The following is a 14,101-nucleotide window of genomic DNA, read 5'->3' on the forward strand; positions in this document are numbered from 1 at the left end:
GGGGGGGGGGGAAACGTCTGCCACTGAGAGGCTGGATGATTATCCATCCTCAGCGGATCAGTTTCATTATCTTTTTTTTTGGAGTTTCCATTTGGATGAGCGGAAGGTCGGAAGATCAATCAAAGCTCGAGCACTAAGTTATAGTTCTATCATGACCATGACATAACAATTCATTGAGACAGGAACGTACTCGGTATGCATATTGCACATGGGAAAGTGACGAGCATGGGTAAAGGGAGGAAGAGGGGGCAGACAAGGAATAAGCGCCGATCGACCAGGCCTGGACCTTGGAATACGATGGCTCATTAATCTAGAAACCGAGGCGGCGGCTGTCTAGGCCAAATGAGAAGGGTATGTACTTAAAGTATGTAGAGACCGGTGTAGATGAACCAACTGACTCTAGGAGCTATAGAGAGAGAGGCTCATGACGCGGGACGATGTTGCGCAATCGTATGGTTGACGTGGAGGATGATGCTGACCTCATGGTCTATCCAGATAACATCTGGCGCGAGAACACGGTCAAAGACCGGGATTGGAAATCCCCAATGACGGGATTTCACAAGAGAAGCAAAAGCTAAGAAAGTGGTAAGTTATCGAAAGAAATCCAAAACAAGGGAATTCTGTCGTCCCCCGGCAGTCCCAAGAGATCACGCGTGAGATCAAAGGAATGGCCGAGAAGGGGGGGGGGGGGAGGAAGGGAACAGATGCCGTATCGATCGGCGCAAAGGTCGCTAAGCAAGAATAAATGCTGTTACGGAATACTCATAGTTATGGACGGCGACTTTGTCTGCGCGTTGAGCCCCGGGGGTTAAGGAGCAAGGGCTCTTCTGCTCACACCCTCTCAGTCGCTGTGATCGAACTGCCAACGCAGAGATCTGGTGACCCGGAGATCGACAAGTCGCCAGGTCCTGGCCAACGAAGACAGAGCCGGGATCCAGTAGCTGCAGCCACAAAAAGTACCTGATCCGGTTTGAAGACGGGAGGCGCTGGGAAGCGTTCTTGCTGCTGCTACTGTTGTTGTTGTTGTTGTTGTTGTAGTTGATTTGAAGAGGGAAGAGAAGGAAAGAAAGAAAGAAAGAAAGAAAGCATGTCAAGGAGGGGAGTACGAATGACGCTGGACGGTGACCACGTGATGGCTGCTGATATCATCGAGTCACCATCTGTTCTACCCCCGTGACCATGCTCTGTCTTGATTTTCATTCTGGAATCTAAAGGATAATCTTGAAATGTCCATTGACGCGACGATCAGCAAGCATCGCGGGGAAAACAAGTCCGGGGAAACTGTGCCCATAGTTAGTAAAAGATGTGGATCGATCTGTCAAAGCGATAGAAACCGCTGCAGCTTTTCCACTCTGACGTTGAGTGGGACTGCAGTGGTCATGAACTGCTGCCGAATTGAGATTCGGTTGCAAAATGCTTTCTCTCTCCGCGCAATATCCAATCCTGATAGATAGGCAATCTCCCCGATTGGAACAGGAAATGAGTCCGAGGCGAACACGATCAACAAGAAAGCAGTCAATGCTGCAGTCACCCTCATGTGCACCATTGACCGTTGCCACGTAGAGGGATGCACTTTGTTTCCATAGTCAAAGTCACCAAACGTCGACCGATGTGCGTTGTCCACTGTGTCTGTCGGGTATCCAGAGGGCCATCTGATGCCTGCTTCCCTTGCCACCTGGGCTATGTGATAGCATTCAGGATCGTGCTGTAGTCACCCACCTTGAGGAGTGAAAAGGAGAGAAACACTTCAATCTTAATGGAGAGCTTCGACCTTCATGCTGCATGAAAGATGAGATGACATGCTTGTGGATAAGCTGGCTGACCACCACCATTTTAATGGGTTAACTTTGCTTTTTCTTTTGCTCTTCTTGTCTCCATGACGCCTTGGTCTAGATGCAATGGCTTCAAGCCACAGGCAATGCTATATTGACTCCACAAAAGATAAAAAAAATGCTCCATATGCCCCTTCCCCCATCTGCCGCGTGAAATGAGCCTTAGTTGTGTGCACTCCGTGCACCGAACTCTCAACACCGTTGCATGCAGGAGGTGGGGAGTCGGGTTCTCCGGCTTGCATATGCATCATGTAGCATCGTTGTGGCATGAAGAATGAATGAGCAAAGACAGTGTGGACAGTGGTGTCCCGGCCAATGCGTTTGCAGATAGAGAAGAAACAGTCTGGTTGGCGAGATGTAGACTGGCAAGTGCAACACTCCAATTGTACAAGACAACCGTCGATTCGATCATCGGTGACTTCATCTACCTTTCTTTCTAGTAGATCTTAGGGCCGGACAGGGGAGCAGGCAGGCAGGCAGGCAGGCAGACAGACCAGCAAAACCACAAGTAGTAATCCGGAGATAGCCCTCCGTACAGTGTAAGTACCTCTGTTGGTAAATGAGACTTTCAATACTGAATCAAAACAAGAACTTTGAGAAACCCAACTGGAAGTAAAGAACACCCCCTCCCCTCCTCTCCCCCCCCCCCCGCGCAGGTGTACCGATGGGTTGGAAATCCTTCCAGACCACAGAAAATCCCGATCTCGATTGGCAGGTACGACAATGGGCTGCATTCCGTATCACTGAAAAGTACCGACAGGTGACCTCTTTTCTTTGGTAGCTAGCTAGCTAAATTACGGAGTAGTTTGCGACCCTTAAGGACCGACCGACCGAACCTATCCACACAAGCCACAACACCAAAAATCCGGTATCTTGAGATTAAACCTGCCGTAGAAGGTTCAGCAGGGGTGGTGGTGGTGGTGGAAGGGGAAAAGCCTCACTGAGTCCCCCCTTCCCCCTCTTCCCACCCCTCCAAAGTCCCCCCACCAAATCACCGTGCCTGGTTTAACTTAGGGCTCCTTTTTCTGTGTCATCCCATTCTTCCCCGCCCGCCGCCACCTCCCCCTCACTCCCGGAACACGCACAGAGCTCTCTTCGACCATGATTCGTGGGATCGATCTTAGTGACTTCTCGTACTGTACTGTGTATGTTGAATGATTAGGGGAATACCGGAAGTATTGACCCACTGAAGATGACCACGAGTTATTATGAGGAATTGGATCGGTACTGTCTGTACCTATACGTGGACGCAAGTACTGTACGTACCCTGGTTCCCGAGTCAGCTGACCCGATGCCATCCAAACAACAATGGCCAAGGTCAACCTTAAAAGGCACACCTCAAACGAGTGAGCAGTACTGTACAAAGTACTTGTGGCCATGTGGGTACTAACCCACCGACCACGCGTCTACGCATTTCGAGACAATGATATTTTCCCTTACAGAGTACAGTACCGAGTACATACAAGCCAGTGGTCGGGGAAACGACGAGGTCTGGATGGGTGAGATCTACTACTTCGCCATCAGCCTGGATCCATATAGATTCGAGATTCAAGATTCAAGATCCCACGAAAAGTCACCAGGCAAAACCTCCTCTCGGCAGAAGAAGGGACGAAAAAGCAAATTGGGAGGCTGTAAGTGGTTCAATTTGTGAAGCTTCCTTCAGCACGAACGAAAAAGGCCCGCGGCGGTCCAGAACCTCCTCGATATTTAGATGTAAGCTTGTAGAAATCGAGGAATTTATTTCTCCGTGATTACTCCGTCCATACACACACGCGCGCAGTATGTCTCGGTCGGGGAGGGGGGGAGGCACTATCAGGGTCCTTTACTATCTGTACACGTAGTTCGACCCTAAGTGAGAGAGGGAACTACAGTACCAGCTGGCCTCTTTGAAATCCACCAAGCCCATAGGGCGTACGGTAAGAATAATCCAACGGAAGAAGTTCTCAAGATAGAGAAAGTTTTGGCTCACGCACACAGCGCAAAACTCAAGTTGGACTCAATAGAAAACGCGCGCGGGTGAAGAGATCCGATTTCCCCGAACAAAGTCCCCCTCTCTCACCATTCATCAGGTCAATCAATCTGTATCACCCCCTCCATCATCTTCAAAAAAAAAAAAAACAATCTTCCTCATTCCGGTCCGAACGGATTACCACCGAGTTCAGTGATGAAGTTACTATTGCTTTGAACTCCAGTCGTAGTCGTTGCCATTGGATATGCGGGTTTTCTGCAAGATGGGGAAAGGCTGGCCACCCCTCTTGACAGGTACAATGTCAGACATGCAATTATCATGCAAGCAAGTTAGTTTGTTGTGTGTCGATGACTCCCATGTCTAAAAGCAGCGGGGCTTTTTTGCTGTTGCTTGCTGTACTCACTACACCAATTCGGAGCAAAGTCCTCCGTCTTTCCCCCTCTCTCCCCCATCATCATCCACCCTCTCCTTCACCCCAGAAACTGACGTTGGAAACCTCCTCTCCCACTACGTAATTTTCCAAATTGATAATTCTATACTTAGAAAACACAGATTGGAGGGGAATGATATCAGTGCTATGGACATCCCAGAGGTATGGGCCAGTCCATAGGTTTAGTAGTCACCGACGAACGCCAACGCTAGCTATGGTCTGCCGCAAAGCTTTGACGAAAAAGCAAAGAAGCCCGCACCAAAATAAGCAAATATCGATCCAAATCCAAAAACGGGAACTATCTTAATCGAAAGGCAAGAATAGCGAGGAGAAGGGGGGGAGGGATCTCAATGCTTCTCGTCTAAATCACCCGTGTCAATCAACATGCATGCTTATGCAGCTGAACTACTAGTAAATAAACACACACACACGGCCGGTCGCCGCCGCCGCCGCCGGCCGGCTGTTCTCCCAGGAACCGCTCGAGGGCGGTCTGCAAGCCCCCAGCAGCAACTGTAAGTAATTGTACGGAGTGCTATACGGACAGTAACTACCGGGATGTGAGGGGCTGATTGATGCGACCGACCATCAATGATCATCCGCGATCTTTCTGGCTATACAAAATGATACTGCATTATCTCGCCGTCCATTGGTCCATTGCGAAAGGGACAGAAAATCCTCAGCCATGGACCTATATCCGGACAATCCTTCTTCCTCCAGGAAAGTCGCATACAGCATGTCAATACATACCAGTAAAGTTATGTGACCGCTTGTACTGTACCCAGTGGTCCCCGCATAGGTACTAGATGGTATAGAAGGTACCAGGTATCTGGTAATACCAACGCCGCGACCAGCCATCCACGAGCCGCTGCGCCCACACAAGTACCGCATGAAACGAAAAAGAAAAAGAAAAAAAAGCATAAATACCGATCTAAGCCGATTTAGTCTTCCGATTTGCAAGCCTAAACCTCTTCTAGAAACCTTCTCGAATGCCCGACCTGAATATGGAACGAAAACCCAGACCGAGAAGAAGTCAAAAGGCTAGGTTGCTAGGGCTCTGATTCGCCCAAGGGGGGCACTTGCCTCTGTAGACGATTTTTTTTCCGGAGGTTTGGGTAACAGTCAGGGCAGCCTGGATAGGATTTTTGCCTTATGCGGAAAGATGCTTGAAATCTCAGCTCAGCTCAGCTCAGCTCAGGTAAATTACCCGCGGTGTTTTGGTAAATTGCGCCTCTTTTCGGAAGGACCATCGGATGCGGAGGAGGAAAGACTAGGTTAGAATGAAGAGTGGTAGGTGTAAGTTTCGGGGGGATGTAGTTACGGGGTAGTTGGTGGTAGGTGGTTATAGGTGATGGGTGGTGAGATGAAGGATGTTCGGCTCATGTGACTATCCCGCGTCTCAGGGCCATCGAATCACTGCTTTGGTGTGTGCTTCGGTAACAGGTCTTCATTGGAAACGTGTTAGTCATTGACACATAGTTTGCATTCAGTTTTGACATCTGAATCTGGATGCTGAAGAATGCTGGGCCTTGTTCGAACGTAGACTGCGTACAAGTGCTGTAGCTTGCAAATCGAAAGAAGGTATCTAAGGAGATCTGTGCTTAATACTCCATGCTCTTACCATTGTTTCTGTATCTGAAGCCCTCGAAGTGTCAGTGTAGTATTACCAATGGTGACGGAGGACCCCGTACATCGGCTTGGTATCGAGTAAGGGTCAAACATACTCCTTACCATCCCACAATACCAGCCCATTGTGCAAGCTATGACCATAATGATCTGGACATAACGCGGCATACCCCAGTGGCTGGTGTAGTGTAGATTGCAAGTGGGCTACACTAGAATAGTAGCCAAGTCCGACCGAGTGGTATGAGGAGATTATTGAGGATGCCAATGCTGCCCAACTCTCGGGATAGGCCCGCTCGAATCGGGCTCCTTGCTTCCAATTAGGAGAGTCCACTAGCTTGTACGAGTAAGTCTTGTATAGTGTCAAAATTTCCTATCGAGGCGCGCAACGGACTAAGGTTGAAACTAGAAGGAGCCAATACAGACCTCGGGGCGCAGGAGCTTACGCCACGTGATACGGCAGAAAAGGACGCGCGACCGGCCCGGTGGTGAAGTTGGTAGCGAGCTGATTTGTCGGCGGTGTGCTGCCACAACGAGCGGCTGTTTTACTTCTGTTTGAGGTGGCGGTGCTAAGAATTACGGCTTCTGGTGATGGCTGCGGCCACCTCCGGGACCCCGTCACGCGTTCAGGGCCCCAAGGAGCGATGTACTCCGTCGGAGGCAAAGAAAAAAAAACATCTGGTCGGCCCGGTCTAGAAGGTCTCCGAGGGAAGACGATAACAAGGAAATCAAGTATGTGCAGCGGTTGCAGTGGTGTGGTTGCGCCGAGAATACCCCATTCTGCAATGCAGGAAGAGATGATGTGCATCGGCATGCCGAACTGAAAGCAGGAGTCGGTCCGAGTCTTGACTTTTCCCTGCCTTGCAAGGGAAGAAAGAGAGTACGGAGTAAAGGGAACCGGTTCGCGATGACATCTCTGCCAGGGGCAGAGTGGGAAACGACGTAATTGACTTCGGAACGTTCATACACTTCTTCGAAGAATTAAGTAGATTATGGGCACACTGCTTGTTTGCTCCACTTCCGGCCTCGTGGTTTGGATCAAGTCAAGATGAAAACAAGATTGTTTCGTGGCTATTAAGGTTGTGATGAAGTTACACAGCGAGACCTCCCGGTCGCGGAAGGTTGCTGACTCAGGACCACAGGACCCCCGAGGAAGGGAACGAAGGGAGCCCTGAGGTACAGTACGACAGTACATAGTTGGTTACCACCAATCTTGTCAGGGCTGATACAATGTTATGGTATAACAAGATGCATTGTAACCGGTGAGGAGAAGAGCCCCTCGACTACGAATCACCTTGCTGCCCGATCTCAAGAGACACGACCCACTTGGTAAGGTAAATTTGACCCGCAATGGAAGGAGAAGACCTGGTTCTGAGACTGACATATGGATAAGGTCTGGAGGGATCGAGGGAGACTGGAGGAGTGAACGAGTCCAGCTGAGGAAAGCCGCGCTGCCCCGACCTTTGCAGCGAGACGGTAAGCCCGATCAGGTAAAGTTCCCCTTCGGCCTAAGGTTTCGGTGGTTCATCTTGGGGTTTTCGGGATCCACCGGCTTGGTCTGGAAGACAGAGAAGGGAAGAGAGAAAAAAACTGGAAACAACCAACCAGCCGCAAAGCGCTGCACGGTCGGCTGCTCCACGTTTTCGGGCAGAATCGGACCTCCCCCTCCTCGTGGCCTTGCCAATTAATTGGTGCAGAGCCATCGGGAATTCCAGGAATATGTGGGGTCTTCCTGAAGAGATTCTGTGCCCTCTGATTTGAAGCTCTGCTTTTCGTGCCTGTTTTTTTTTTTTTTTTCGCTTTTGTGTTTTTTGGTTTCTTTTTCTCATTGTTTGATTGTTCAATTGGGTAGTCCATTTCTCAGCAAAGAGGGACAGACGTTGAGTGGGACTATCATTATACAGACACAGACAAGAAGCATTCACCGAATGCCCTTCCCTACGACCAAGAGACCCGAATCAAGTCGAGCAGCAATTCAAGACAAGAAAACGGACGACAGCGATCCGGGGTGTTTGGACTGGTTTGCAGGGCAGAACAATTAATAATGATCCCAGGTTACGTCATGGGTGCTTCAGCAACCAAGATTGTCAGTATTGTCAGTGCGCACGCGGACATCAAATTTAGCTCCCCCGCTTAGGTCACTATGAACTATGAACTATGAACTATGAACTTATGAACTTATGAAGCAATCTGCACACACACACACACACACTATACAATAGTGCATAGGACTCGGTACAACAGTACAACATACTTACGTATGAGACTATGACTATGAGCAGTCCCAACTACCGGGTAAGGAGGAAGGATGAGTTAAAGATGGTGGGCTCCAGGTAGATCAATGGATCTGGTCCCAGAGTGATCTCGGTGCGCTCCCCGGGAATTACTCCATGCAACACGCACGCAGATGACTTGTCTCCCGCCCTATGCCTTGAGTCTAGAACTTGTGGTTGCATTGATCGCTTGTTGGTATCCTCATATTCGATAGAAAGAATCGAATCGAAGTCTCAATGCAAGCATCCTTTCGTAACTATGATTAGTAGGTCGTCGTAATGGTATCGATTCACTCGAGTACTTACCACTCACGGACTACCAAGCCTCCGTCCGCGACCAACTCAACTCTTACCCCATATGCTTCTCCACGCACCAGCAGCACATGCTTGTCAGTGTCAAGTCTGTTGCCACATTCCACAATACCCAACTGACTAATGAGGAAGAAAAGATCTTTCCCTCCCCGAGAAACCGACCCCAGCATGTCCCCTGATCTCGACATGGACATAGTGACGCAAAAGGGATCGAATATCAAAAGGGGGGTTCAATCCATCCACGGTCCACCCCCCCTCAGCTGATTTACCAAGACTCTGGAAATGCGACCGATATAGTAACACACCACAATCCGATAGACTTTCTTCCATATCAGAGATTCATCGTGGACTCCGACAAGAACACAGGACAGAAGACAACAAAAGAGCATGTCCACTAGTGAAATCGAAGTCAATGATGATGACTTATTTGTTCCCCGACAACCATCCACCACCATCACCGACACACCATCCACCACCTAGTCAACTACTGTATCCAGTCCGTGTCATCATGAAGCACTACTATATTTATCCCAAGCCTCCGGGCCCCAGGAAATCAAAACACGATCATCTCCGTGGATTCTCCGACCGGCTCTTCCGTACGTGCTTTACTCGAATGATCTGCAGGGTGTGTGGAGGTTGTGGTTCACCTTCTCTTCTATCCCGTCATACCCTTATGTCAATGACAGTTCATCAACTGCCTCCCCGAATTCGCCTCCAGTCACTCACACACATTCATTCCCTCACCACATCATCGAGTTTTTCTTTCTTTCTTTCTTTCTTGCTTTCTTTCTTTCTTTCTTTCTTTCAACATTTCACACTCGAACAATACTTCCCCAGGGTAAGATAGATTCACACAACAGAGGAAGAGATTCCTAATTATGGCAACACCCCCGGGGGTTCATGGACCAGAACAATAGAACCATCAACTAACGAGAGAACACCATCAACCATCAACCTGGAACCAAATCATAAAAAAGGAAGATTAACTTTCTTTCAAGGAAACTAATTCAAGCAAGAACATCGAGTATAACCCTCTCATTCCTTTCATAACCACTTATCCCCGCATCCTCCTTTCCCTTCTTCCCGTTCCTTGTTATCTGCAAAAAGAAACTCTTTTGAGAATATCGCCTGAAAACACAGAACCAAAAAAAAAAAAAAAAAGATGGTGGGATCGTAATATCAGCGAGGCGACAGGGAAGGCGCGCCCGCGCGCCCGGCATTGCATGTGAAGAAGCGATCTGTGCGGGATTCTAGATCGTGACAGGGATATAACTATGTCTATGGTCGTAGGACAAATCCAGCAAATCCTGAGTAGGTACGTACGGAGCACTGCACTACTGCGAGGATGTATAATATTCAGTAAGCACAGGTATAAGACAAGGCAGGGGAGAGGAGCTTTGATCTTGTGTCTAGATGTAGGCTGCGATGGCTGGATGGCTAGAACACACCCGCCTGGCCCGTCTGGCCCCTCTTTTTTTGCTCTCAGCTAGCTACATAGTAATATGCTAACGCAGCAGTAAGTCAACCCATGCTGGTCTAGGTGCCGGCCTCTCCTTACCTGCCTGAATGAGAGTGGGCGGTTTGAAGAACACCGAATAGTATACGTGAGTGTAGGTAGCTGGCCTGCTGGCCAGGTCTGTGCCCCCAGAAAGGAGGGGGGGAGGAAAATGTTGAATACGACTGACTTACCTGATGCCTTGTCTATTTCTACTTACCTAGTCAACTTAACCACCTCCTCATCCAAACAATGGCATTCTTGTGTGGTCTCTCACAAAACATACGACGCAAATGTCTTACTTCACGGAAATATTGCTCTGCTTTGTTATGAATTTTTATTTCAAATTTTGCTTCTTTTTTTTGGAGCTTCCTCCATACACAGCGGTTGGGTAGATGAGAAAAAAAATAGTATCAAGTAGCGTACACGGCATGTGCAGGCCGACTCAAGAGTCGACCAGTATGCAAAGAAAATTCGGGGAACGTGGTATCTGGTATCAGCAAGGCGTTAAAAAAATCAACAAACGGGCTATTTCAATGTATGCAAAAACGCAATTCAGTTTTTTTGTTCCGCCGCCTGGATCAAAGATGAAGACGAATCCAATGGACCGCTCGCGCATCAATTCCACCCAAAGCAACATAAGAGTTAAAGAAAAGTGGAGACCCTTCTTTTCAAAGGTGTCTCTGCCGACTGTGCATCGCCGTAGAAGAGAAGTTCATCTGTACAACAAGATTAATTGTGTAAAAGACGCTTGATCCCCCCCAGTGGCCCCATGTATAAGGATAGCAGACAGCCACACAATGCAATGTAAAGATAGCAAAAGTAAAATAGCAATGACCCGAAAGAGAAAATGTTCAGGTCGAAACACAAGGCCAGATGATTCCGAAGTGCGCCAATATGCAATGCAGTCGTGATGGTACGTGTCACAAGGATGATAATCAATCGATGGTCTTTACATGGTGAAGTGAAAACAAAACAAAAAAAAAGGCGTTCGATGATCGGGTATCACTGTCAATGAACAATATCCACCAGATAAGATGTGTTATGACACAAAATTCAAGGATAATCGAAGATCGAGGTATAGCGATCGTAAGACCCAAGGGAAGTGTTTACCATCCCTTAACATGGTATTCCCAAGGTCCAAAGTCGGTGTAGTGATTCCAAGAGCCGGTCTTGTCCTTCCCTTGGCTGGTAGGTTTAGTTGCGGGACCTGCATTCTGGCCCGAGGTTTGACCCTTCTGGGCCCCCTTGGGACCAGGATACTCTTGCAGATTGGCCATATCGTGGGCGGTGTGGCGTCGCTTCAAAAAGGCATTCGCGGTGGCGCTCTTTTGCTGACGCTCCCAAAGCAAGTGGCGACGGAGAGATTCCGTCAATTCAGTAGCCAGCATATTCCGACGAGTCGTGCGGGGCGAATGAGCGATGGCTTGAGGCGTAGGCTTCATAACAATCGGCTTGGAACGAGGAACATCAGGGCCGCGCATAGTAAGACTCTCCTCGTCGTCGTCGGGCGGTGAAGCCGGGATCGAGGGGCCGTTGGGTGAAGTGAGGCGGGACCGCTGAAGAGCCGGGGTGGACCGGGATGCTGCGCCCATTTTGGTGGGTTGATGCATCATCATGGTCAGCATCGACCGACGGGAGACGAGGTTTGGCCGAGAATCGACTCGCTGGAAAAGCTCGCGCTCCTCAACACTAGACCGGCCACTTTCGGTGACCGAATCCTCCCAATCAGAATCAGAGTCATCCTCGATGGCGCTCTCAGAGACTTCATCGTCGGTCTCGATAGCGTCCTCATGCTCCTCGAGCCGTTCCCGAGTGGGCTTGATAATTCCGTTCTCATCTCTGAAGGACGCCACCTTCTTCTTCGGACTTTGGTTGCTCGAAGACGGCTTGCTTAATTCGTCCGATAGGGAGCTCCGGTGAGGACCTTGCATCGTAATACGATCTTCAAAGGAGCTCTCGTCGTCTCCAGAGGAGCCTCCAAGTGTGAACATGCCGCCCTTTTTCTTGAAAGGCATAGGCTTAAGCTGTCCTGATTGCTTGGCTGGTCCAGGCTCGGGTGCCAATCTCGGCTGCGATCGGTAGGATGAGGATATAAGCGAAGGAGAAAATCCACGGACGATGCTCGGGGACTTGATCAAGTCACATCTCATAGGAATAATGCCGGAAGAAGAAACACTGGTGTCGGAAGCAGCAGCGCAGGCACTGTTGTCGCTTTCGTTGCCCTCGGGCGCTGTGGTGGAGCACGACTCCGTGGACTGGTTCTGCTGTTGTTGAAGAGGATATGGTGGCGGTGAGGGCGTCCGCTTCACGGTCGAGACGGTAGGGGAGGAAGGAGTGGGAGTGGACGGGCGTGGGGTAATATCCACAACGGGAGGAAAGGGGGTGGTCATCGATTGAGGAGGAATAGGCTCCAAGCTCTTCTTCTCCTTGATGTTCAGCACCATGCGTTCCAAGCCCTCGGATGTGATATGCTTCTCTTTCCCGCGAGCCAGACTCAAGAGAGGGCTTGAATCCTCACGAACAACTGCAGGCTTGAGATCAAGCTTCGACCGCTTGATATGTTGCTCAATCCTGTCAGCCTGGTCGGACGCGGCAGATTCGACACTGGCGGAAAGTTCTGGCATGTCCGAAGTGTCCGTGCGGGGGAGTGGCGAAACCGAGGTATCGCTGTTAGTCTCCGGTTCCACGCAGAATGTCTCGCGGGTCCAGAGTCTCCAGCTGAGATTCTCAAGTCGACGTCCCTCTTCCATGTAGTCGGCGCATTTCGAGAACACTGGCGAGAAGATCCTAGTCAGCCATCACAGTAGACTGATTGCAAAGCCGACGATGCTTACCCATCCACATTCCATGTAAGCTCTGTGCATTGGCGGTGTCGACCTTGTGGATTTTGGCCGTATCCACTGTCAGAACGGGGGTTGATAAACGCGAAGGCATTTTAACGACGCCACAATTTCGAATTTGGTGCAAGTTGAGAGATGTTAACTGTTCCGTCCAGGGACTTTCGGGGTCGCCGTCTCCCCCGAGCGTGGTCGTACGGCGCGAAGTGCAGCGAATTGAAGCTCCCTGATCCTCCACGATGTCGATGGGATCGAGTTTCTCGGTTCGGAAATCCGCAATCAAATTGCAGAGGTGTCGATTGAGCAAGTGATGGCACCCCAGCTGCCTGTCGAAAGAAGCAGCGGATCTAGATATCAGCGATTGTGGTGCGGGTTGTGATCAGGCGCGAGATGCACGGTCGGAGTCGAGTTCGGATGGAGAGTCTGCCACGGGGTGGTAATTCTCTTTTCCCGTCCGGGTATAGTCGAGGCAGAAAGGTAGAGACCGGCAACGACGAATAGTCGAAGCAATTGGGGACGAAAATTGGAGGTTCGCGAAAGGAGCCGCCGGTCTAGAGGGGAGGATGTGTCGAGTATGGGGAGGGGGGAAGGTGCGAGGTTGTCGAGGAGAGGCGTGGAGGGAATGAAGAGAGAAAAGAGAGAAGGGAAAAAATCGACCGTAGGAATATGGGGGAGGAGAAACTTAGTACGCGGTGGAGCGGGCGAGAAAAATGAGGAAAGGGAAGATAGTTAAACGACGGGTCGGTGGAGACTTTGAGATTATGGGACGGGGGGGGAGGAGGGCGTGGGAGAGAACAGTAATTCGGTATGAACTGGTAATGGTACAAGGGGAAAATCGAAGGAAATAAAAATTATGGGAAAATGTGGAAAAAGTATGGAAATATGGGGGAAGTGTGACGGTGGCCACAGGGAAAGAAAAGTCCGATGAAGGGTGTACAGTAAGTAGGTACTCTACTCAGTAAGAACAGTAAGTACCGAGGGAAAGGAATTGTTTCAATAGGGATGGCGGTAAGAGAGGAGAACAGTGAATGTACGTACTGTATGTACAGGAAAGGCGCGCCTCCTTCTTCTTCTTCTTCCTCCCTCCATTTCCGTGGGCCGGAACCTATGTATGGAGAGAGCGGGAGAGTGCCGAGTAGGTAGGCCAGGTGGGTGGGCGTGTGTGAATGTGTATGATTGTTTTTCTAATAATTCGGAAGAGAAAAAAGATTTTGTCTTCTTTTTTCCTTTTCATTTTTATTTTCTTGCATTTTTCCATTCTTGGAATGGTAATGGTGGTACTTCCGGAGTACCCCCGCAGGGCGTCTGGTATTTCATACATTGTCATGAC

The 14,101-nt window shown here is 49.6% G+C and overlaps 4 protein-coding genes across 4 annotated transcripts; 2 read left to right on the top strand and 2 right to left on the bottom strand.

The window, feature by feature from the left end:
- Positions 1–3,073: 3,073 nt before the first annotated feature.
- Positions 3,074–3,525, top strand: BO72DRAFT_244895 (uncharacterized protein). The gene has a single exon (XM_040939961.1). It carries the CDS (start codon positions 3,256–3,258, stop codon positions 3,481–3,483), a length of 228 nt encoding a protein of 75 aa, XP_040797312.1. The 5' UTR covers positions 3,074–3,255; the 3' UTR covers positions 3,484–3,525.
- A 2,589-nt stretch (positions 3,526–6,114) lies between these two features.
- Positions 6,115–6,875, bottom strand: BO72DRAFT_244899 (uncharacterized protein). The gene is made up of 2 exons (XM_040939962.1): positions 6,278–6,875; positions 6,115–6,188 (listed from the first exon to the last, which is right to left on the bottom strand). Exon 1 carries the CDS (start codon positions 6,663–6,665, stop codon positions 6,294–6,296), a length of 372 nt encoding a protein of 123 aa, XP_040797313.1. The 5' UTR covers positions 6,666–6,875; the 3' UTR covers positions 6,115–6,188; positions 6,278–6,293.
- Positions 6,876–8,709: 1,834 nt separating this feature from the next.
- Positions 8,710–9,406, top strand: BO72DRAFT_244917 (uncharacterized protein). Its single transcript, XM_040939963.1, has one exon. The coding sequence runs from the start codon at positions 8,849–8,851 to the stop codon at positions 9,281–9,283; it is 435 nt and encodes a 144-aa protein (XP_040797314.1). The 5' UTR covers positions 8,710–8,848; the 3' UTR covers positions 9,284–9,406.
- Positions 9,407–10,863: 1,457 nt separating this feature from the next.
- BO72DRAFT_244922 (uncharacterized protein) lies at positions 10,864–13,106 on the bottom strand. The gene is made up of 2 exons (XM_040939964.1): positions 12,769–13,106; positions 10,864–12,707 (listed from the first exon to the last, which is right to left on the bottom strand). Exons 1-2 carry the CDS (start codon positions 12,866–12,868, stop codon positions 11,041–11,043), a joined length of 1,767 nt encoding a protein of 588 aa, XP_040797315.1. The 5' UTR covers positions 12,869–13,106; the 3' UTR covers positions 10,864–11,040.
- Between the last annotated feature and the right edge of the window lie 995 nt (positions 13,107–14,101).

Source organism: Aspergillus fijiensis (assembly GCF_003184825.1).
Source record: "Aspergillus fijiensis CBS 313.89 unplaced genomic scaffold BO72scaffold_61, whole genome shotgun sequence".
NCBI classification, from domain to species: domain Eukaryota; kingdom Fungi; phylum Ascomycota; class Eurotiomycetes; order Eurotiales; family Aspergillaceae; genus Aspergillus; species Aspergillus fijiensis.

Bases quoted from the DNA above. Each gene is read 5' to 3' on its own strand.
- BO72DRAFT_244895 (XM_040939961.1), top strand. From the start codon at position 3,256: ATGATATTTTCCCTTACAGAGTACAGTACCGAGTACATACAAGCCAGT.
- BO72DRAFT_244899 (XM_040939962.1), bottom strand. From the start codon at position 6,665: ATGCCGATGCACATCATCTCTTCCTGCATTGCAGAATGGGGTATTCTC.
- BO72DRAFT_244917 (XM_040939963.1), top strand. From the start codon at position 8,849: ATGATGATGACTTATTTGTTCCCCGACAACCATCCACCACCATCACCG.
- BO72DRAFT_244922 (XM_040939964.1), bottom strand. From the start codon at position 12,868: ATGCCTTCGCGTTTATCAACCCCCGTTCTGACAGTGGATACGGCCAAA. The intron at 12,708-12,768 runs GTAAGCATCGTC...TCTTCTCGCCAG, and splicing joins CTTACATGGAATGTGGATGG to TGTTCTCGAAATGCGCCGAC.